The 25248-nt window shown below is 38.6% G+C and overlaps 1 protein-coding gene across 1 annotated transcript; it reads left to right on the top strand.

The window, feature by feature from the left end:
* The first annotated feature begins 7697 nt into the window (after positions 1 to 7697).
* Positions 7698 to 9317, top strand: LOC110870082. Its single transcript, XM_022119281.1, has one exon. It carries the CDS (start codon positions 7698 to 7700, stop codon positions 9315 to 9317), a length of 1620 nt encoding a protein of 539 aa, XP_021974973.1.
* Positions 9318 to 25248: the final 15931 nt, after the last annotated feature.

The raw sequence follows: 25248 nt of genomic DNA, 5'->3' as shown, positions 1-25248 counted from the left end.
ACCTTCACTTACCATATCCAGTCCTTGGTTATAGTTTCCTTCTATTCATCTGTCTCGGGTGGGTTTGGTCTTATTTGAGCTTGCTCGACCTTGTTAACAAAGATTCATGTGCGAGGATCCTTAGGTCATGTGTAGTGGTAACACCATATAACCTCTTTTATGAGGGGTTATATGACAAATGGCAAAAAAGTGAAATGTGAGGGTTATAGGGGGTTATATAACATGTGTATGTAGTGGGTGATTATGTGGATATGAAGTTATATATGTATATCTATATATATATATATATATATATATATATATATATATATAGATATGTGTGTGTGTGTGTGAGAGAGAGAGACAAATGTTTTCACCCCATTATAATTTTCACGAGGCAACCAAGTTCAGCCGTTCAGGTGATATAACACTCCTCGGGGCACTGTGAGGAGACGCCATAGGACGTTATGTTGAGGACAGGCGCCATATAACCTTCCACTACGGAAGCTGTTAGAGACAGACAATTGGACAAACCAACCTATGGTCGATAATGACGGACCACAACAATGTTGTGACGTATGTGGTCATGTGGAACCGCATTATGTTACCGGTGGTCTACCTAACTACTGAAGAGACAAATCCTATTGAAGAGGCAAATCAATTAGGCTTATCCTATTGGCCAATTTGTACCTAAGATGGAAAACTGCAATGCAAATTATTAATTATGTAAATACGTATGTGCAATTTGACTTTGCCACTTAACCACTTACATGAAAATAAGCCAACTAATGTTATATTTTATTGATGATGTGTATAAAACTAAACTAAATCAAACTAGTTAAAGTGTCACATAGATTAACTTAATTGAATATGAATATAGCAAATTGTTTTTATTTTAATGTGCAGTATTAAATATTATATTTAAAACATTATTTAATTACACTAAATTTAATAAATAAGAAATACATGTTTATGTACTAGAATAAACAAATTTCGATTAAATTACTCAATTTTGGTATGTTAGAGCACACGGTGTGGAGGCGTGAAGAATGAGCGTTATTCAACATGTTGACGTCACGTCAACGAGTGTTAAAAAAGTGGCGTGGTGGAAAAAGGGGAGGGGTGGGAAGGGGCGTGGAAGAGAGGCGTTATCCGACACGTGTCACATATTTTCTATTATTAATTTTATTTAATAATTACATATTATCTATTAATTTTTTTAAAAAATATCATTATTACTAATATAAATAATAAAAACAATTACAAAATTTAAATAAAAAAATTACATTACTAAAATAACCAATTACATAAGTTAAACTTAAAAACAAAACATAAAAATATAATCTAAAATAACCGAAACTTGGTGCGATATTTGTCTATGATTTCTTGTTTTTAGTTTCATGTATGTTTCCCGCTCTTCGCCTTCAAAGTGATTGATCTTCATAGTGAGTATTTTCATATCCGTTCGCTTTTGCTTTTCTTCGTAAAGGCTAAAAGCCTTTATTTTTTGAGTGTTTCTTTCTTGTTGGATGTTATTAAACATGTGGATTTCCTCTTGGATGCTGGCCAAAGCGGGGTTTTTTACATCACTCGTAGTGGATGATTTTTGGGCCCACTTTTTTGACTTATCTCTTACCGGTGGCCGTTCGGCTTCAAAATCATCGTCGCTTAAGTTGATCTCAAAGTCGGTACGAGCATCCGAGCGACTAGGTGGAGGAACAACTTTTGGACCTTTTGGAAGACGATTGTCCCGCTAAAAGTACTTGTGCCCATTTTGGCGAGTTTTTCGCAATGCGCCAACGATGAATATATTTAAAGGTGGCCCCTTTTTTGTCTTCCGAATACAAGGACATCGCACGCGTCAACAAGTCGGTGTCTGTTTCGCCACTTTTTGGGTTGTTCTTTAGGTTGTTGTAGTGGCCAATGAAAGCGGTCATGGCGGTGTTTATTTCACGCCACTTAGACGAGAAACTATCATTTTTCTTATAGAAATCTCATCCTAAAGTATTGTGATAAAGATCGTTAATTTGGTTCTAAAAATCGTCACTATGTTGGTTGATACCTATAAAAAATATACATTTAAAAAAAATATGTTACAGTTATGAAATGTATTTTTGCAATAAAAAAATAAAATATACCTATAACCGATTCTCCAAAATCGAAAGGCAAGTTTTCGTCAACATCAGCTCTTCTTCGTTTGTCCACGGACATACACGACGATCCTCTTTTTCTTTTTCCTTTTTGGACTCGGTTTTCTTTTTATGGTTTTGTTTTCTTCGCGTAGAGGATTCGGATGGTGTAGATTGAGTTTCCGGTACGGATTCGGGTGTAAGTGGAGTTTGTGATAGAGTAGTGAGCGGTTGTTGTGGAAAAATAACCTGGTGAGTGGAAATGTCATTTATATTTACAAGCATTAGCCATTGCAAAGGATTTTGCATTACAGTTAAAAGGTTCTTTATATATTTACAAGCGAGTAAATTACTATTTTGGCTCTTGTGGTTTAATCAGTTTCACCATTTCAGTCGAAAAATGAATCTTTTGACATAACAGACTCTAAATTGCATTTTTTAACGGTTTTGGTCCCTAACCTTAATTATGTTACTTTTTTCCAGTTAAGCCCAAGGGTATTATGGTCCTTTTATAGCTTAGGAGTTGTTTATGTAAATTATAAAATTCTTTAATATTTTTATTTGTGTAATTACTAATTTTTTATTTCTTTATTTCATGATTGTTATTTAACAAAATACCTTTTAAATATACAAATAAATACATATTTCTTGAACAGTTTGATTTTTTTTTTTTTTGTAAATGTCATTTTTTTTAAAAAAATTGTTTTAAAAATTATAAAAACCGTCTATCGTTTTTAAAATCATTTCTTTTTAAATTGTTTGTTTTTAAAATCATTCTTTTTAAGTCATTCGTTTAAAAAAATTGCACAGATCATTTTTTACCATTCTTTTTAAGACCATATATTTTTAAACAATTGGTTTTTTTAAGTCGTTCATTTTTAAAATTGTTTATTTTTAAAGTGTTCCTTTTAGAACCATTTTTGTAAAACGTTTCCTTTTTAAAGCGTTATTCGAAACATTTATCTTTCTTAAAATCTTTCATTTTTCGGACCTTTGGTTTGTTCGAAACTCATTCATTTTCTAAACCATTTATTTATTAAAATATACTCTTTATAAAATCTTATATTTTTAACATAACTTTAAGTACCTTTTGCTTTATTTTTATAAACGGCGTATTTATAGATCTTCGAAAAAACCGTTTGTTTGTTTGTTTGTTTAAAATTGTTCTTTTTTAAGTTCCTTTGATTTTTAGATTCTTTCATTTTTAAATTTCTTTGATATTTAAAATCAATCATTTTTTGAAGTTTATTTTTGCTATCGAAAATAAATAAATTATAGAATATAAAGTTAAAAATACGATTGTTAAAAGAAGGTAAAAATGAACAATTTTAAATAAATGAACAGTTTTTTCAAAAATTTTAAAAAAAACAACATTTATAAAAAAACAAATGGTGTTAACAAATTATGTTAAAACTATAAGGTTTTAAAGCGAATGATTTTAATAAACAAAAAGTTGAAAAACTGAACGAATTTCAAGCAAACAAACAGTCCAAAAAAATGAATTTTTAGAAAGGATAAAAGATCCAAATAACACTTTAAGAATAAAAGTAACACTTTACAAAAACGGTTCTAAAAGGAACGCTTTAAAATAAATGGTTTTAAAAATGAACGACATTAAAAAAATGAATTGTTAAAAAAATTTAAAAAACATATGGTTTTAAAAAGAATAGTAAAAAATGAACTGCTCAATATGATTTTAAAAATAAACAGTTTAAAAAAACGATTTTAAAAATGATAGACGGTTTTAAAAATGTTAAAAATACAAATGTTTTTAAAAACGGCATTTATAAAAAAATTGTTAAAGAAATATGTATTTTTTATATATTTAAAACGTATTTTGTTAAATAATAATCGTGAAAAAAAGAAATAAAAAATTAAGTAATTAAACAAATAAAAATATTAAAAAACTTTATAACTTACATAAACAGTCCCTAAGCTATAAAATGATCATAATACCCTGAGGCTTAACTAGAAAAAAGTAACATGGCTAGTGTTAGGGGCCAAAAACTTTTTAAAATGAAATCTTAGGGTCTAATGTGTCAAAAGATTCCTTTTTGAACTAAAGGGGTTAAACGGAATAAAACACAGAGGTCAAAATAGTAATTTACTCTTAACAAGCATTTGCCATTGCAAAGGATGTTGCGTTAGAGTTAACAGGTTCTTTATATATCTAGTGAGTAAACTACCAAAATGGTCCCTAAGGTTTGGTCACTTTTGTCATTTTAGTCCAAAACTCAAACCTTTTTGAATCCGGGTCCCTGTAGTTTCAATTTTGTTGCAATTTTCATCCAAAAGTAAAACCTGGTTAAATTTTTTAGTTAACCACACTCCTTTTTGTGATTTTCTCCCTTTTAATGAAGGGTGACGAGGTATGACCCGCATCGGTCAACCCGACCCAGTTCCAACCTATTATTTTAATATGAATATAAATGATTATTCTAGAACTTTCCATCTCCGCACGGAAGTTACATAACCAAATCTCCAACTTTTCGGGAAGATCATGTAAATCCCTAACTTATCGGAATATATCCTAGGTTAGAGAAAACCCTAATGGAAAACCTATAAATAAAGGTAAACGTATAAGGTATGATCATCTTGCTCTCATATAACTTTCTCCTCTCAATTTCCTTTTACTCCCACAAACCGAGACTTATTCTCACGCCGGAGGGTGGTTACAGGAATAACCCCATTCCTGTAACGAGTCCTAACGGTGTTTTCTGTTTTGCAGCCGATCGTTCGGGTCACTGGTCATTGAAGTCCTAGCCCGTAATCACCGCATAGGTCAGTGTTTCTTCATTGGCGCCATCCGTGGACCTATTCAGTGACAGAACCTCATGGCAAGTTATCGGAATGTAGTAGATCAAACGATGACAAACAATAACCTGACGTTGGGGACGAGCCTCGCTGCTACCACGCAGTCTCCCCCAGCCGTTACAAGGTCGCTGGACCCAGAGTTCGAGACAGAAGGACCGCCGCCAGGTTTTGACAGCATCACCACCGTTCTTCCCCAGACAGTGGTGACAAATCCGTTTCTTTACATGCCCTCGCAACTGCAATCGAGGGAGTTAGGGGGAACTAGCGGTAATATGTTCACCCCAGCGGCAACTACTAATGCCCAGGCTTCACGCCTCTCCTCCGTCCCTGTTATCACATCGGCAAGCCCCAGCACCATCGTACCACAAACTAGCATGCCTCAATACTATCAACCTCTGAATACCAACTCGATGCCACCGCTATACTCAGCGGCGCTTACGGCGGCATTATCAACACCGCCCCATCAGCCGGTCATCATGCCGGCCGGAATTATGAACGCCCCCGTCACACCAGGAAACCAAGTATACTTCCCTGGGTATTGTTATGCACCCCCGTATGGATATTTACCCTTATACGGGGGTTCGGCATACCCGCTCCGGGGAACCGCGCAAGGTAGCACTCAATCGCCACACGCGGCTTACATGCCGCCTTGGTGGAATCTCCCAACACCACAACCGGTTTACACCCAAACTCCGCCTACAGCTGAACCTGTTTACGACAGGGGAAACACGGTCAGGCCTCGGGTGTCTCCACTAGGAAATTCCAATCCTATAGTGGGTACTGCCCCGGGTATGGACGCCCCACTGATACAGCCTATAAATGTGGAAGAAGACGAACTCACCAGGCCGTACAAGCCAATAGACGCGACTTTCCGGTCTAAATTCACCCGAAGAATCGCCGAGGCCCCTATCAAGGAGAAACCCAAGATGCCCCAAACGGTTGGCAAATATGATGGCCTCGCCGACCCGGATGACCATCTCAACTTATTCAAAAGCGCCGGCGAGGTAGCCTGTTGGTCCATGCCCTTGTGGTGCAAAATGTTCGTACAAACGCTAGTGGGAGCGGCCCGAGTCTGGTGGGATAGTCTGCCTACAGGTGAAATAGACAGCTTTGAAGATTTAGAATCCAAATTCATCTTACAGTTTAGCCAGCAGCGCAGACACACGAAAGATAGAAACGAGCTCCTCCACATCCGTCGGCGAGACAATGAGACGGTAGAAAACTTTATCATCAGGTTTAACAAGGAAAGCCTGGCGATCCCGGGCGTGACAAATGACCTGGTATGTGGAGCTTTCCTTCAGGGTGTAAATGATGACGAGTTACTGAGGACGCTACATGGAAGGGACGGCGTACCCCCAACAATCGATGAAATACTCCGAATAGCCAAAGTATACGTCATACAAGAGAAGGCAGTGGCAGCTAGCCATGCAGCCAATAGGAAAAAAGAAGCCCTAAAAAACCAGGAGGAAAAGGATCACCGGGGGTCTAAAGGCAAAAGCAGGGGAGACCGATACCAGAGAAACGACAAAGACGCGCGGTACGATAGACACCGAAACACCTATTCGAGAAATGAGTCGTCGAAACCTCGATCCGAATACCCCAACTTGAGCAAGACACCGGCTGAAATTTTAGCCTCAGAAAACCTCAGGTTTAACCCACCAAAACCACTGAAAGATAATCCTAACAAAGATACGAGTAAGTACTATGAATACCACAAGGGGAAGCGGTCATGATACCAACGATTGTTTTCAGCTTAAAAAACAGATCGAATATTTTGTAAAGGCGGGCAAATTGGCACACCTAGTAAGAGATATCAAGCAGGGCCCACCTGTCGTCAAGGAAGAAAATGATAAGACGGCAGGCAAGAGGCCGCGTGAATTGAATATGGTACACGCGGATATGGGAAGGGGGGCAAAACGGAGTTTCTCCACGCTCGAACCCTGGATGTTGGCAACAATGACCATAGAACCTCGTATGGAGGACTTGCACCTTACCACAGATGCCCTGATCATATCCGCTGCAGTAGGAGACTACCACATGAGGCGAATCCTGGTTGACACCGGGAGCTCAGAAGACATTATCTATGAGCATTGTTTCAACAGAATGCAACCAGAAGATAGAAAGCTGCTTGAATCAGTACACGCCCCCATCAAAGGGTTCACGGGGGAAAAGGTTGACCCTATTGGTCAGATCACTTTCCCGGTAACTTTTGGGCAATCACCTAGAGAAAGAACCATACTCCTGACCTTCCTCGTGGTCCGCACTGAGTCATATCATAACTTGATTATCGGAATGTTCACCCTGGGAAAATTGGATGCTATAGTCTCCACGGCACGAGGATTCATGAAGTTTCCTACACCGCGGGGTATTGCAACTGTGTTTCGTGACAAGATTGGAGAAGTACTAAGTACCAAAAGATACCGCCAAGGGCCCACCGGAGCTACGGGCCCAGAAAGATGGGTACTAAGCACACGCCATCCGGACCAAACGGTCACAATCAGGGACACCCTTTCTCCAGAAATTAGAAGCGACCTGAAGCAATTGTTGAGAAGAAATGTTGACATCTTCGCTTTTGAACATTCTGACATGACAGGAGTCCCCCGTGATAAAGCAGAACACAAACTTGCAATGCTCCCAGGCGTTAAGCCAGTCGCACAAGGTAAACGTAGCATGGCCCCAGACCGACGAGCAGCAGTTGTCAAAGAGGTACGAAAATTAGTGGAAGCTGGAATCCTCAGGGAAACATAATACCATACATGGGTATCCAACCCGGTCATGGTAAAAAAGCCAGATGGAACGTGGCGAATGTGCATTGATTTCAAAGATTTAAATAAGGCGTGTACCGCAGTAAGCGCTGTGCTCATGGTTGAACGGGACGGAAGACAAACACCGATATGTTACATCAGCCGAGTATTAGCGGGACCCGAAACGCGGTATCCCACATTGGAAAAGCTGGTCTTGGCACTGGTACACGCCACACGGCGACTGAGAAGATATTTCCAGGCACACCGCGTACAGGTCCTAACCAATTACCCACTGCAACAAGTCCTGCACAAGCCGGAGATTTCTGGTAGACTGGCCAAGTGGGCAATTGAACTTGGCGCTTTGGACATCGAATATCAGAAACGAACAGCAGTTAAGGGACAAGTAATCGCTGACTTTCTAGCCGAAATACCTGAAGGAGAAGTTATCGTGGACCCAGTCGTCCAAGACATCCCGGAATCCAGCACTGCCCGGCAGACCTGGAAACTATACACCAATGGGTCATCTAGTGGAAAGGGATCTGGAACCGGTTTAATGTTGATAAGCCCAGATGAGATCAGGCTGATGTACGCCTTACGCTTCGATTTCGAATGTTCTAACAATGAAGCGGAATACGAGGCACTACTAGCAGGCCTGAGAATGGCGAAATCTATGGGAGCGGCAAGGGTAGACACGTATGTTGATTCACTGCTGGTCAACAATCAGGTAAACGAAACATACGAAGCCAAAGATGAATCGATGGCAAAATACTTGGCAAAAACAAAGGAACTCATGGATTCTTTTGATAACGTCACGCTCAATCACGTACATAGAGGCAAGAACCAGATAGCAGATGCTCTCAGCAAACTCGCCACCTCAGGTATGGAAAAGGAAGTCAAACTCGAAACGTTGCAGACACCCTCAATCGAACCACGGAATGTTTCTGCCGTTACAGCGGAAGATCCTTGCTGGTACACTCCGGTTTTACGTTTCCTTGAAACGAGGGAGCTACCTCCCGCCAAGGGCGAAGCGCAGAAGATACAAACGAAAGCGCTACAGTATGAGATCAATAATGGTGTCCTATACAGAAAGTCTTACCTGGGCCCACTGCTGCGATATGTCTCCCCAACAGAGGCAAAGTATCTCATCAGCGAAATCCATGCAGGTCTATGCGGCATACACACTGGACCCCGGGCGGTGGTAGCCAAAATCCATAGCGCGGGATATTATTGGCCTGGGATGCACGAAGACGCTGTAATAGAACTTCCGAAATGCCGCAGTTGCCAGAAATTCGCTCCTCAAACAATAAGGCCCAAGAACAACCTAGTACCAGTGACAGCAGCATGGCCTTTCCAGAAATGGGCCGTTGATATCGTAGGACCTTTCCCGCCGGCTCCCGGAAGGTTAAAGTACCTAATCGTGGCAGTTGATTACTTCACCAAGTGGGTGGAAGCTAAGCCTTTAGCCAAAATAACGGCGGATAATGCCAAAAAATTCCTCTGGGAACACATAGTATGCCGGTTTGGATTGCCGCTGTACCTGGTAAGCGACAATGGAACACAGTTTACAGATAGAATTTTCCAAGAATGGTGCGCTAACCTCCACATCCAACAAATCTTCACATCAGTAGCACACCCCCAAGGAAATGGCTAAGTAGAGCGGACAAACAGAAGTTTGCTGGATGGCATCAAGAAACGACTAGGCCACGAGGGAAGCTCCTGGGTGGAAGAATTGCCAAACATCCTTTGGGCACACAGAACAATGCCCAAAACCAGCAACAATGAAACCCCGTTTAGCCTAACCTATGGAGCGGAAGCAATGATACCCGCTGAAGCGAGATTACCGTCACTACGCCGCCTCAACATAGGCGATGACAATGATAGATCTCTAAGGGAAGGCCTAGACTTACTGGAAGAAAGGCGTGAGGCAGCCGCCATCAGCGAAGCAAAATATAAGAAGGCATTGGAAAAATACTATAACCAGCGGGTGGCCAAACAGAATTTCAAAACAGGAGATTATGTTATGTGTGACAACGAAGCAAGCAGGATGGAACCTTCGGGCAAGCTGGGCCCAAACTGGGAAGGCCCTTATGTCATCCAAGAGGATCTGGGCAAAGGGGCCTATCGCCTATCTCGGCTAGATGGCACACCAGTACCACGCAGTTGGAACATCGCTCAATTAAGGAAATGTTACTTGTAAGACCTTGCTCCTAACAGCAAGAGTGAACTACTTTTCTCATTCCACAAGTGTAACTCACTCGCAGTGGTGTTCTTTCATTTTACTTCAGTTCAAGTTTAATAAAAGTCATTTACTTTTGTTTTTATCATAAGTTACCATCGCACAATGTGTGCATAAAACGGTAAAACTACAAACAACACCCTTAAACACGAAATATTTTCAACTACACAAGTCATAGGGTTAAAACATACAGCACTTACGGCGGGTATCTTGGTAATAGATACACAAACCGCCACAAAACAGATAGGTATTTTTACACATACACGTAACCTATCTTAAACAAACCAAGTACTTGTCCCTGTTGTTAAAAGCCAACACATGGGAACCAAAAAACAGAACATGTTCAAAACAACTACTGATGGAAGTTGGGTGCCATCACCACTGCAGGGGTATGCAGCACCACACCACCATCAACAAATGAAGCAGGATCAACGGCAAAGTTGCCAGATGATTCACCATCCACCATCGGAGCCACCATTCCCGAATCGTCCATCTGTTGCTTCTTGGGATAACCACCAGAGCGACGTTGGTACGTAAAACGGTATCACTGGTCATGATACACCGGGATAAGATCTGTCAGGGCGTCAGCTAACAAAGATGGCATTCCAGGATCCATCGGCTCGGGGTCCTCGACAACAACACTTTGACAGGCCCGATTTGCCCGGGCCGGAGCAACATTGGGAAGTGGCCTTCTTCTCCGAAGCATTGACCTTGTCACAGGATGCTGCAACTGGAGTAAGCCATCTGCAACATCCAACACTCGGAAGATTTCGGAAAGCCGTTGCCTATACCTTTTTCTCTCTATCCTGTCCAACTACCAAATAAGGAAAATGAAGGCAAATTTATAGAGAGGTTAAAAAGACTTGACAGTGATGACGTTAGAAGCATTAATAGAAAATAATCATTACACGTCACATTGCCACATTTTCAAAATACGGCGGTGTCAGAAATCATGACATTAGCATTAAAACGGCTGTCAAATCAAAACAGATATGGGCACCAAACCCAAGTAAAACAGTGTCATTAGCAAAGCCACAAGAGTACATAACAAGCGAAACAAACAAATCTGTCATTCCTCTTCAGACTCCTCCGCGGGGTCCAGCATCAAACGCAGCGACTCTATACCATCTTCATTCACTTTATCCATCAAATCACCATAACAGGGCAGTGGCTCAGTATATGCTGCTTCGAGGGCATTCGACATGTCACTTTGAAGTTTGCTTTTGACAGCATGAAAGTCTGGAGTTATCTTGTCTAACTGATGGAACTCCATATAGCCTTTATAAACACCATCATGATGCCCGGATTGATAGGCAGCGGCAAATAGACGATCAATTAGGTTGGTGAAGGGGGGCGACTCACGTAAATACTCAAACGCCCCCACCAGCCCATTGGTTATCAACCAGTTCCTGTCACCTCGAACAGCCGCCAGCTGGCTAGTCAAATCATCCACCTCGGCAAGGTGGGCAGTCACCCTTTTCAAATCCTCCTCAGCCTTGTTTTTCTCTGACAGAAACCTCGCTTCCCTTAACCCAACAGTTTGAAGTTGACTCTCCAAACGATGCTTATCATCCTTCAGCTCTTGAATAGTAGCCCGCGCTTGGTGGAGTTGGGTGTTATCATGCATCCATCTACGACGAATTTCTGCTAGCCTTCGTGGTAGGCTCACGGAATCCGATATTGAGGAATTCATCAGATCCTCATTGTTCAACCCCTCCACGTATGCCACCTCGGCTGGGGGATACGCCCGCTCAACCCAGTGCTGAATCACAGGGGGGAAAATCAGCCTTGAAGATTCAGCGATTTTCCATTGTGGCTGATAGCGTTTATCCTGAGCATTGGGATCCATCGAACGGTCGGTAAGAACAGGTCATCAATCAGACGGGCACCGTCATCAGCGATGCCACTGCTTGACCCCCCAGTTTCACTAGCAGCAGCACCACCAATGCTGGTCACCTCCTGTGCCATGGACATGGCGGTAACTTCCTTATCAGCAACAGAAAAAATGCTTATGGGCGAGTCAAACATGGGTGGACCAACGCCGCATGTCCGTGGTGTAGCAACAGGGTCGACGGTAACAGCTACGGATAAGGTAGGCGTGGGAAGCGGCATGGCACAGCTAATAGCGATGGTAGCAGGAGCCTGGGTTTTGGGCTCCGTGGACACGCCAATACTGGAGCCAGGCAACGACAACGCCACAAGTGACACAGGAGTAGATGTAACACAGGAGTAGATCAAACGAAACGATTTAGCAACATGAAGTTTTAACCTACATCAGCATGCCAAGTCGGTCAGTACATACCTATCGGGAGAGCATGAGCAGCTTGTACCGCCTCGAAGGCACTTAGAGTGGGGACAACAAACGTTTTCCTCTTTTTCAAGACACGACCAGGGCTCGTTATGCCGGCGGCCAGAGAAATACTCTGCCCAACAAAGGCAGATTCCTCAACGGAAGAAACAGCCACATTAGTCGCCGTATGTTTCTTCCCGGTAAGCTTTATCCGAGCGGGTCTCTTCTCCAACGCAGGGACGCTGGTATTATAAACAGCCGGCAGGGGGGAAATGTACATAGCAGGGTCCGCTGGTACAGCGGGTAGAATAAACTGCTCAAGGTGCATCCCTAGCACGTCTAGCTCTCCTTCGTCCAGCACGCGGTCAGCAGGCCTCAACGCAAGGTGCCGCGGAGGATCAACAAAATCAAACATACTCCATTCCCATGCGGAATATGTGTGCGTTATTTCTGAAATTTAAGAAAAATATGACCAAAGATAATTAAACATACCTGCATCATCCCTTTGAAACGAGGGGTACCGCCGGATATCACGCCATAACAAACTCATGCCTGCCATCACCAGAGCACCTTCAGGGATAACCGTGCACTCGAAGGGACGACCACACAATTTCATGTACAGAACGTTCGACACGTATGCATCCTCCGAAGGACCGTCATCTTTGACCTTATCCTTTGGTCCCTTTTCCTTCCAATACATTTCACCAGGAATAACAGAGGCATCAATATTGAAAAACTTTTTCTTCCAATCTTTGTCTCTAGAACTGGTAGGAATATCCCTAAGGCAGGACACATCAGTGTCTCTCCAGTCGAAGGTAAAGAAAGGGGATTTCCATACAAGCACGAAGAAAGCCCTAAACACAACTAGTTCTGGAATATGACCTAGGGCAATGCAGGCAAATTCGAATTGGCGAAGTTTCACCAACCCGAGGGGATGAAATTGAGAAATGTGAATACGGTAAAAATCGAGCACCAATTTGAGAAACTTGGTAACAGGTAACCGAAAATTGCAGAACTTGAAGAAATCACTAAACAATGTGATTTTACCCGATTTCAGGGGAAATGCAGTATCCGTTTTGGACGGCAATATAGGGTTCCATTCGGCCCGGATGTCGTAGTCTTGAACAAGGTTGTTGTAAGACGTTACACCCCACTTGCAGAAAAGCACATCGGTAGTGGCGGCAGCAGAAGAGGACGATGCACTAGGTTTTGAAGCCATTTTTTAGAAAAGAATGATGAACGAATGATTTGGGGGAAAAAATTTAAACCCTCATATATGGAATTGTTACTTATACACAAAAGCAACCTTTCAAATTCAAAAAGGCGTACGAACGGAAATACGTGTCCAAACAGGGTAAGCACAGTTGTCATCCCAATGATGACCCAACTGTCACATCCTATCTTTTCGCCGTCATTTCCCAAAAACATAACGGCACTAGGCCCAACGTATTTGGCAATAATCATAATACAATAACTTTTCTTTTTTCTCTCTTAGTCCGAGCTAATGGATTTCTTTCCATGAACTCGGACTGGGGGACATGACGAGGTATGACCCGCATCGGTCAACCCGACCCGGTTCCAACCTATTATTTTAATATGAATATAAATGATTATTCTAGAACTTTCCATCTCCGCACGGAAGTTACATAACCAAATCTCCAACTTTTCGGGAAGATCATGTAAATCCCTAACTTATCGGAATATATCCTAGGTTAGAGGAAACCCTAATGGAAAACCTATAAATAAAGGTAAACGTATAAGGTATGATCATCTTGCTCTCATATAACTTTCTCCTCTCAATTTCCTTTTACTCCCATAAACCGAGACTTATTCTCACGCCGGAGGGTGGTTACAGGAATAACCCCATTCCTGTAACGAGTCCTAACGGTGTTTTCTGTTTTGCAGCCGATCGTTCGGGTCACTGGTCATTGAAGTCCTAGCCCGTAATCACCGCATAGGTCAGTGTTTCTTCAAAGGGTAAAATGGTCTTTTAATGTTTTATTATAAGAAATTAAGAAAACAAAAAAATTTACCTTATAAATACAAATGTTTAACACAGTCAACGAACATCATCTTCCTGATTTCCCCTAAATACATGCGATTAAACCCTAACTGCTATGTTCCTAAATACAAACAATCCATGGACGATTACAATGATTTTAGCTGCTGAGTTGGGTTGGGGCTCCACATATGCAGACTACCATTGTTGATCTTTAGTTGCAGGTGGATGGGGGTTGAAGTAGGGACAATAATGGATTAGGGTTTGCTCTTTTATAAAAGGGATTTGTTAATTATATAAGGTTTTTTTAATTAAGTTATAATTTTACCTAAAAGACCATTTTACCCTTTATTAAAAGGGATGGAAAAGATAAAAAAAAGTTGGATGTTAATTGAAAAATCTAACCAGATTTTACTGTTGGATGAAAATAGCAACAAAATAGAAACCATAGGGATCCAGATTTAAAAGGTTTGAGTTTTAGACTAAAGTGGCAAAAGTGACCAAACCTAAGGGACCATTTTGACAGTTTACTCTATATCTGTCAAATATCTATCATGGATTCACAAAATATAAAAAAGATTAAAATACATAAAAAGTGGATTAAAAAAGTCGCAAAAAATATGCGTTAAACATCAAATGATTTATCTGTACTATATTATGATGCATAAGTGGGAGGCATTTTAAGATACCCAAAAAATAAAAAAAAAATTCCTTCTTAATTTATAAATGTTGATCCCCTACGACGGCCCTGTTCGAACGGTGCAACTTTCTTCGCTCGTTTGAGACGGGTGTTGGTTAAGTATATAAATATTCAAAAGAGTAAAAAATATAGACAGTGAGAGCGATACATCTTCAATAATTAATTCTTATTAATTAAAGAAGAAGGGGTCGATCCGAGAATTAACTCGAATCTAAATGTCACCCCCTGGGCCAAACCAGGGGGTAAACTCTCATGAAAACTCTATCTAGGATATTATAATACAAAAGCACACATAATTCCTTCGTAGGAATTATGTATATATAGAGAATTTCATAAGCCTATCTCAAATGTGATTGGTTGATGGAAGTTGGAATGTGTGCCCAGAGCCTTATCTTTCTTTTGTCACCAACTTGCTTCTTTCTTTTCTGTTGAAGCTATCCACATATTAATATTTTCCTTTTCTTTTATGTGAAAGCTTTTCACATTTTAAGATAATATATGTTCTAATGAATGCTTCTTTAAAAGGAAAAGATTCCTTTTCACCATAATTCCTTTTTACCTTTTTCTCATAGGAAAAGATTCCTTTTTATGGAAAAGGATTTCTTTTCACTTTTCTGGTGAATGTTTTTCCAAAAGGAAATTACTTTTCTCTTTTTTTTTATTGAAGCCTTTTTCATAGAAAGTATATTATGTGTTAATAAGATTTATTATCTTATTAACACAATTCTTTGACTTTGTATCTTGTATACTCCATAATGTTCCGCTAACATTTTGAAGTCTTGTAACCTTGTCGAGATCTTTAATCAAAGAATTAGAAACTTGATATTTTTCTTTCTCGGTCTTCATATTTAGCACTTCTGGGACGGTTCGTCGGTCGCTTCGTGTTGACGGAATTAATTCTAAGTACCTTAAACTATTTTTAACAACAAATACAATAAAGTTGCCTAACAGTCACCCCCTATTTGTTGTTAAAAAATACAAACAATGCACTTATACTTAGAAATAACAAATAAACTTTCTGAAGATGTATCTTTCTTTTCCTCTTGGCACGTTATCACGTAGGCATTTTTTTTTTTTTTTGATATTCGTTGACTGTATCTTCATTGGCATGAAAGTTTATTTGGCAAACGTCCGACTTTTTATGGATGATCATCTGATTATATTTCATTTGTCGTTATAATTTTTCACCTCGATTTATATTTCCACCTAAATGTAAGCATTATATCTTGTATCCCTACCAGCTAGGATATAAGTATCTTCTATCCAATATAGGATAAGTGTTTAGGCTGTCGATTGATGAGGCTTCAAACAATAACGAATCATGCAAGGCTAAAGAAAATGATCTTGAACCGTCGAGTTTTTTTTTCGGATCAGAATTTCTGATGAATCTGATGAAATTTCTGATAAAACCGAGCAAAAAAAATCAATTTTTTTTACAGAATTTATGATATTTTCTGATCAATCTGATCACATTTCTGATAAAATAATCAGAAAATCTGATTAAAGTTTTTTTTTTTAACAGAATTTCTGATGGAATCTGATAATTCTGATGAAATTTCTGATTTTTTTTTAAACAGAATTTCTGATGTTTTCTGATCAATCTGATGAAATTTCTGATAAAATAATCAGAAAATCTGAAAAAAAAAAGTTTTTTTTTAACAGAAAATCTGACGAACGCATCAGAAATCATCAGAAAATCTGACGAACGCATCAGAAAATTCGTTTTTTTTTTCAAGATGAGAGGGAATAAGTAAGGAAAAGAGATATTACTTACACATATTTTTCTGGTAGAAGCCTAAGTACATGTTCTTTTCTTCAAGGAATATTTTGTGAAAACTTTTTAAAAGATAATAATTATGAGTATGTTTTCTAAAGTTTCACACAGTTTTTTGTTTTTAATCTCTTTTTATCATTATCATTCCTTTTTTTTAAGATTAACTAACCAGAATTTGGAGTTATTTCATTAAATAAGATACGAACAAACTTTCTTTTATCAGAAACTCTCTTTTTAGATGTCAAAATTTTTCTTTCTGATAAACTAAAGTTCATTTATCTTTGTTTAACTCCTTTTTTTTGTGTTTTTTTTATATCCTTTTTCTACACCTCTTTTTATACAAAAAAAAAATACTAATATAGATAATAAAGATAATAGTAATAAAAGCAATAGTAATGAAAGTAACAGAAAAAAATAATAGCACTACTACATGCTTTATATTTTTTTTGGATCTGAAAAAAAAAAAATATTTTTACCTTTAACAGATCAAGAATATACGTCTCTCTTACAGGAGGAAGGGATCTTGGAAATAATTTATTCAATCTGCTCTGATACCACTTGTTGGTCCCCTACGACGGCCCTGTTCGAACGGTGCAACTTTCTTCGCTCGTTGAGACGGGTGTTTGTTAAGTATATAAATATTCAAAAGAGTAAAAAATATAGACAGTGAGAGCGATATATCTTCAATAATTAATTCTTATTAATTAAAGAAGAAGGGGTCGATCCGAGAATTAACTCGAATCTAAATGTCACCCCCTGGGCCAAACCAGGGGGTAAACTCTCATGAAAACTCTATCTAGGATATTATAATACAAAAGCACACATAATTCCTTCATAGGAATTATGTATATATAGAGAATTTCATAAGCCTATCTCAAATGTGATTAGTTGATGGAAGTTGGAATGTGTGCCCAGAGCCTTATCTTTCTTTTGTCACCAACTTGCTTCTTTCTTTTCTGTTGAAGCTATCCACATATTAATATTTTCCTTTTCTTTTATGTGAAAGCTTTTCACATTTTGAGATAATATATTTTCTAATGAATGCTTCTTTAAAAGGAAAAGATTCCTTTTCACCAGAATTCCTTTTTACTTTTTTCTTATAGGAAAAGATTCTTTTTTATGGAAAAGGATTCCTTTTTACTTTTCTGATGAATGTTTTTCCAAAAGGAAATTCCTTTTCTCTTTTTTTTATTGAAGCCTTTTTTCATAGAAAGTATATTATGTGTTAATAAGATTTATTGTCACGGCCCCCGTACCCGGTTTGACCCGGTCCAGGAGCCGCGGGACAGAAAATCTCGTGGTATTTATTTTTACAGCGGAAGTCTTAACAGGATCGTTTTAAATTTGAAAAATATGCCCGAGTATTATTTATTTACACTTCGGGATAAACCCCGTAAATATCATAATTTCATTATTTTACAAACATGTTTATTTATTTATTTGAGCCACCACTTCAAGCTTGATAGTGCTCCGTAGCACGTGTACTTAATTTAGTAGGTCACCTGAAACATGTTGTAAAAAGGTTTTGTCAGCGGGGTAATACTGAGTGAATCATTCATTTTTGATAAAATGACACATAGTTATAAATTACAGCATAAAAGCGATTACTATGGCAGTATCTTAATTAATATCTGGCCTTGCCACCCGTGTGACGATGGTCATACCGCTATTGGGTCTAGTCACCCAATTAGCGACGTTTTGTCACTGTTAGGTCTTATTAGCCTAACCCCTGTTAGGGCTTATTGCCTAACCGTGAGAAATTAGTAATGTGCACAATACCCCACTAGCCAGCGGTCAAGATAACCACGACTTAATCCCTGTAATTATACATTTTGAAAATAATTTGGAGTATTGTAAAACAGTTGATAAAAAGAGAATGACTCACATTGCAGATTTATCGAGCAAGGTATAAGCCTACTGATTAGCCTTGATTAAACCTAATTTGATAATAATGCACACACAACGGGTTAGTAACTAATTCAGCAGTTACGTCAATTCACGAGATTAAACCCTCACATCGATTAACAAGTGCGATACTTAATAATTCAATCGGATTCACAACGAATAACAGAGCATAGTCCGAATTCGAACAGTACTCAAATATTCAAGTCGAAATCACGACGAATAATCAAAGTACAAGCTCAATTTGAGCAGCACTCGGACAATTGTTGGATAGTTATAATCGATCGGACGTTGAATCGTAATAGCGATCGAGTTATTACCCTGATTGCGGCAGCACTTCGTGAATTGTGTGTGTTATTGAACTGATTGTGATATAACTCTTCGTACACAACGAATTTCTTCGTCGAAACAAGAACAGAAGGCAAGTCCCGATGTCTGCTATTTATACTAATTTTTTGGGACTCGCTTACGGACCGTATGCCTGATCCCTTACGGTCCGTAAGCTAAGCAGTCTAATTATAGGCTGCCTAGGCTCGGGACTAGGCTTGCTGAATCAATAAATTGGACAAATTAGATTGTCCCAACGTTTTATTTAGATAACTATTCGACTAGGGTTTGCCCCCCTCGAGTTTTAGGGGCCCTGATCCTGATTCCGATTGTTCTGAAAATTCTCGGGCTAATGCAGAATTACTTGGGTGTCTCAATTAGGGTTTTCTTATTGTCTAATTATTGTCCTAATTATTGATTTTAGTGACAGTTGTTACATCCTCCCCACCTTGAGAAAAATCTCGTCCTCGAGATAGATGAGGGTATTTTTCCTCATTTCTGATTCTAGTTTTCACGTGTATTCTGGTCCTCTTTTAAATTCTATTTGGCTTTGTCCAGCACTAGTTGTTTGTGCTTTGAGAAACTGGATCTTTCTATCTTTGTAATGGTTTCCCTACCATTTAAATTTTCCATTTACCTCTATATCTTAAAGAGATACTACTAGGGATTCGTCTGAGAGACATTTCTTGGGACTGGATACATGAAACACATCATGTACCTCTATTAATTCTTCTGGTAGTTGTAAATGATAAGCAACTAATCTTATACGTTGGATTATAGGAATGGTTCTACGTACCTTGGACTTAGCTTTCCCTTCATACCGAATCTAATAACTCCTTTCCAAGGAGATACTTTTAATAGTATTTTGTTTCCAATTCGAACTCCAACGACTTTCGTCTAGTATCTGTATAACTCTTCCGGCGATCCTTAGCCGTTTTTAGCCTTTTCGTAGTGATACTTAAATATCACAGTTGTAATTACTTATGGATAAACTTTATGGCTCCTAATACTAAATCTTGAGTGGCATAGCTTTCTTCATGCTTTTCTAATTGCCTTGATGCACACACAATTACCTTTTTGCATTGCATTATCCTACCTCCAAATTTTAGATTTGAAGCATCACCATATACTTTTAAAATCTTCTGTTCCTTCTGGTAAGGCTAGGATTGGGACATTTGTTAAATTATACTTTAAGATTCTAAAGGCTTCTTCTGGTTTAGATTCTTATTTAAACTTAATTGTTTTAGCTTAGTTAAGAATATATTTATCTGAGAAATGTCCTTAATAAACTACCTTTAGCATCTGGTTAAATCTACAAAATTCCTAATTTCCATTTAGGGATTGCGGAATTTTCCATTTAGTAATTTGCTGTTATCTTAGCAGAATCTAAGTGAATATCTTCATGATTTACCATATGACCTAAAAATTGTACTTCCTGCAGCCAGAATTTACACTTCGAGAATTTAGCATAAAGCTTTTCTTTTCTTAACAGGTTAAGAGTGCATGCAGGTGTTCACAATGTTCTTCCTGACTTTTGGAATAAATGAGTATATCGTCAATGAATACGATTACAAATTTATCTAAGTATGGGTTACAGATTCTATTCATCATGTCCATAAATGCGGCTGGAGCATTTGTTAATCCGAAGGGCATGACTGTAAACTCATAATGACCATACCTAGTTCTGAAAGCAGTTTTGGGTATGTCCTCCTCTTGCACTTTCAGCTGGTGATATCTGGAGCACAAATCTATTTTAGAAAAATACCTAGCTCCTTGCAATTGATCATAAAGATCATCAATCCTAGGTAACGGGTATCGATTCTTAATTGTAACCTTATTCAATTCCCTATAATCGATACACATTCTCATCGACCCATCTTTTTTTTTTTTACAAACAACACTTGGTGCATCCCAAGGGGATGAACTAGGTTGTATAAATCCTTTGCTTGGTAATTCATCTAATTGCTTTTTCAATTCTAGCATTTTAGTAGGTGCTAATCGATAAGGTGCCTTAGCTATTGGTGTAGTACTTGGAATTAGATGAATTCTAAACTCTACTTCCCTATCCGGTGGTAACCCAGGTAATTCTTCTGGAAAAATATCTTGGTATTCTGAAACTATAGGGATGTCCTGAAGTTCTTTTATTTTTAGTGTTAATGATTACAGAAATCATATACACCGTTTCTTGTTTCCTTGAATAGCTAGCCACTTTCATTACTGAAATGAATTTTAATGGCTTTTGTGGCTTATCTCTGGTAATTATTACTAATTCTCCTGTGGGGGTCTGAATTTCTATGGAGTTCTTTATCATACAGGATTCGGGTATGATTGGCTACTAACCAATCTATTCCTAATACTACATCAAATCCGGCTAAATTTATTAGTAACAAGTTTTGCAGAAAATTTATATCCTAATTCTATCTTTGCTTCTCGCAAAATCTTATTTATTCTAACGGAATTCCCATCTGCCGTTTCAATTGTAAAAGTCTGCCTAAGGTTGGTTAAGGATAATTTAAGGGCTTGTCAGAATGAAGTATTTATAAAACTTTGGTTTGTACCAGAGTCAAATAATACTTGCATAAACGTTTGTGAACTAAAACGTACCAACTATGATGTCAGGAATTAGTTCAGCTTCCTGAGTGGTTAATTGAAAAGCTCTTGCGTTTTTCTTGGTAGTCCCTTCTGCAGGTTTCGTCTTTTCGTTTGCTGGGTTGCCTAAGTTCGGACAGTTTGTTCTGAAATGTCCGGTTTCTCCACAATTATAGCAAGTTATTGCCTTCTTTTTCCTGCAATCCTCTTCTCGATATCCTGGAATTTTGCAGTAATTGCAGCATCCTTTGCATTTTCCAAAATGCTTTCCCTTGCAGGTATTGCAAAATGGGATAGTGGAAAGTCGTCCGGTTCCTCCTTTTCTGAAATTGCTACTATTATTTATATGAAATTCTTGGGAAATTTTCTGGGCTAAATCCTTCTTTCTATTCGCTTCTCGAGTGCGTATCAGTCCGTCAGTTAGAGTGTTGGCTAACTCTACCGCATCGTCAATTGTGCGGGGTCTCGCAGCTTTGATAATGTCACGAATCTCACTAATCAAACCCCAGATATAGCGAGAGATAAATACCGGTACTGGCGAAGCCAGAGTAGGTACAATTCTGGCATACTCAAAGAATTTGAAGTATACCCTCGACAATCTACATCCACCATTCGGTGACTTAAAAACTTATTTGCCATTTGCTCTTTCTCATATTCGGGACAAAATTTTCTTTCTATTAATTGCTTAAATTCTTCCCAACTCATGGCATAGGCCATGTCACTTCCTTTAGCTTGTAATACTGTATTCCACCATTCCAACGCTTCTTCTTTGAAAAGGTGCGAAGCGTACATAACCTTATCTTCCTCAACACATTTACTTATTCTGATCTCTGTCTCGGTTTTCTCTAACCAACGCAGTGCCACAGTTGCCCCTTCATTGCCTGCGAACTCTACAGGTTTACAGGCAAGGAACCCCTTGTAAGTGCAACCAGGCGTTGCAGCTTTCCTTTTCTTAGGGAGCGGAGCTTGTTGTGGTTCCTCATCATGATTAACATAATCATTGCCTCTGTTTACATTATTACTGAAGTTATCTTCCGAAATACGTTTGCTAGGAATGATTTGCTGTGGTTCTATTGGATTTTTAACAGCAGCAATGATTGCTGGAATAGCGTTGGCTATCCCTTGAGCTATCATTGTTGGAATAGTGTTGGCTATTCCTTGAGCAACGATATTCTCTATATCCTGCCTAGTCATATATTGATTCCCCGGTTGTTGTTCAGACTCATTAACTTCATTAACTGGTTCATTATTCACGTTTTCCATCTGATAACTAATTTATATATAAATAATTAGTTATAAAAAAAATAATTCAAGGTCACAAATAAGTGCACATAATCACGAATGTACAAACAAAATTATGATTTTCCAAAATTTCATTTGTACCATGTTTCTATATACCCACGTTTTATTATTTATTTTACATATACTGATTTTACTATTATTATTATTATACGATCACAGTTCCATAATTCCCTATCTTTTGTCAGATGATATTCTAGTAGTGGTGTTCCCCCTTATTGTATTTCCGGAAGATCTGTCCTCCAATCTATTGGATCCTATTTCCAATGTCCATTAGTTTTTTACCAAGGCGAAGTTCAGCTGTATTCTCGTTACTTATTGGTGGATTTGGTAAAGGTTCTGAATTGAACTGAGGAAAAAGTTTATAGGGATGGTTTTGTAACTGTATTTCATTAATCAACCATTCGTCTATTTGCGAGTGGATTGAAGGGTTTGGAATAGCTGGTTCTAAGTTCATTGGTAGTTGTGTTTCAAGAGAGTGAATAAAAACATTTGCACTATTAGGTTTAATAGTATTATAGCTTGCCATTATAAAATCTAACTCTGCTTGAGATGGTAATCTCTCAATTTGCCTGGAACTTTCTCCAATTTCTATTTCCTTAGGTTTGGGTTTCTCGAGAGGTAAAGCATCGAAATTTATAGGTTCTTCTATGTTTGGTATATACCTATTGAAATCTCTGCAAACTTCTATTCTTACTGGATAGAGATTTAAATTCTGAAGGGCATCAGACAAGTCACTCATGCTGTTTAGCAACATACACACAATTACTAAGTCAGAATTTATCACAAATTTGGTAGAAAACTTTGAAATACTATTTCATACTGTTTAACTACCAAAACAACTGAAATTTAAAATACCCTAGGTTTTATTTATAAATTTATTTTACTGAATAAGATAAAGGTGCTAAAGCTTAGGTCAGGAATTGCATTATTTGCTATATTGGCTAGCCTATAAGGATCTGCTCATCCTATACTCAATTAATCAGATAATAAAACATATATTCATAGAATGACAGTTAGAAAATTTAAATAAGTACTTAATAGGCTTAAATCAGTGGCTTGATCAGTGGCTCTGATACCACCTTTTTCTGTCACGGCCCCCGTACCCGGTTTGACCCGGTCCAGGTGCCGCGGGACAGAAAATCCCGTGGTATTTATTTTTACAGCGGAAGTCTTAACAGGATCGTTTTAAATTTGAAAAATATGCCCGAGTATTATTTATTTACACTTCGGGATAAACCCCGTAAATATCATAATTTCATTATTTTACAAACATGTTTATTTATTTATTTGAGCCACCACTTCAAGCTTGATAGTGCTCTGTAGCACGTGTACTTAATTTAGTAGGTCACCTGAAACATGTTGTAAAAAGGTTTTGTCAGCGGGGTAATACTGAGTGAATCATTCATTTTTGATAAAATGACACATAGTTATAAATTACAGCATAAGAGCGATTACTATGGCAGTATCTTAATTAATATCTGGCTTTGCCACCCGTGTGACGATGGTCATACCGCTATTGGGTCCAGTCACCCAATTAGCGACGTTTTGTCACTGTTAGGTCTTATTAGCCTAACCCCTGTTAGGGCTTATTGCCTAACCGTGAGAAATTAGTAATGTGCACAATACCCCACTAGCCAGCGGTCAAGATAACCACGACTTAATCCCTGTAATTATACATTTTGAAAATAATTTGGAGTATTGTAAAACAGTTGATAAAAAGAGAATGACTCACATTGCAGATTTATCGAGCAAGGTATAAGCCTACTGATTAGCCTTGATTAAACCTAATTTGATAATAATGCACACACAACGGGTTAGTAACTAATTCAGCAGTTACGTCAATTCACGAGATTAAACCCTCACATCGATTAACAAGTGCGATACTTAATAATTCAATCGGATTCACAACGAATAACAGAGCATAGTCCGAATTCGAACAGTACTCAAATATTCAAGTCGAAATCACGACGAATAATCAAAGTACAAGCCCAATTTGAGCAGCACTCGGACAATCGTTGGATAGTTATAATCGATCGGACGTTGAATCGTAATAGCGATCGAGTTATTACCCTGATTGCGGCAGCACTTCGTGAATTGTGTGTGTTATTGAACTGATTGTGACATAACTCTTCGTACACAACGAATTTCTTCGTCGAAACAAGAACAGAAGGCAAGTCCCGATGTCTGCTATTTATACTAATTTTTTGGGACTCGCTTACGGACCGTATGCCTGATCCCTTACGGTCCGTAAGCTAAGCAGTCTAATTATAGGCTGCCTAGGCTCGGGACTAGGCTTGCTGAATCAATAAATTGGACAAATCAGATTGTCCCAACGTCTTATTTAGATAACTATTCGATTAGGGTTTGCCCCCCTCGAGTTTTAGGGGCCCTGATCCTGATTCCGATTGTTCTGAAAATTCTAGGGCTAATGTAGAATTACTTGGGTGTCTCAATTAGGGTTTT

The sequence above is a fragment of the Helianthus annuus genome, chromosome 8 (genome assembly GCF_002127325.2).
Source record: "Helianthus annuus cultivar XRQ/B chromosome 8, HanXRQr2.0-SUNRISE, whole genome shotgun sequence".
Classification (NCBI taxonomy): domain Eukaryota; kingdom Viridiplantae; phylum Streptophyta; class Magnoliopsida; order Asterales; family Asteraceae; genus Helianthus; species Helianthus annuus.
This window is presented reverse-complemented; position numbering and strand designations above follow the sequence as displayed.

What these genes read in the sequence shown, in the direction of transcription:
- LOC110870082 (XM_022119281.1), top strand. Translation starts at nt 7,698, where the DNA reads ATGGTAAAAAAGCCAGATGGAACGTGGCGAATGTGCATTGATTTCAAA.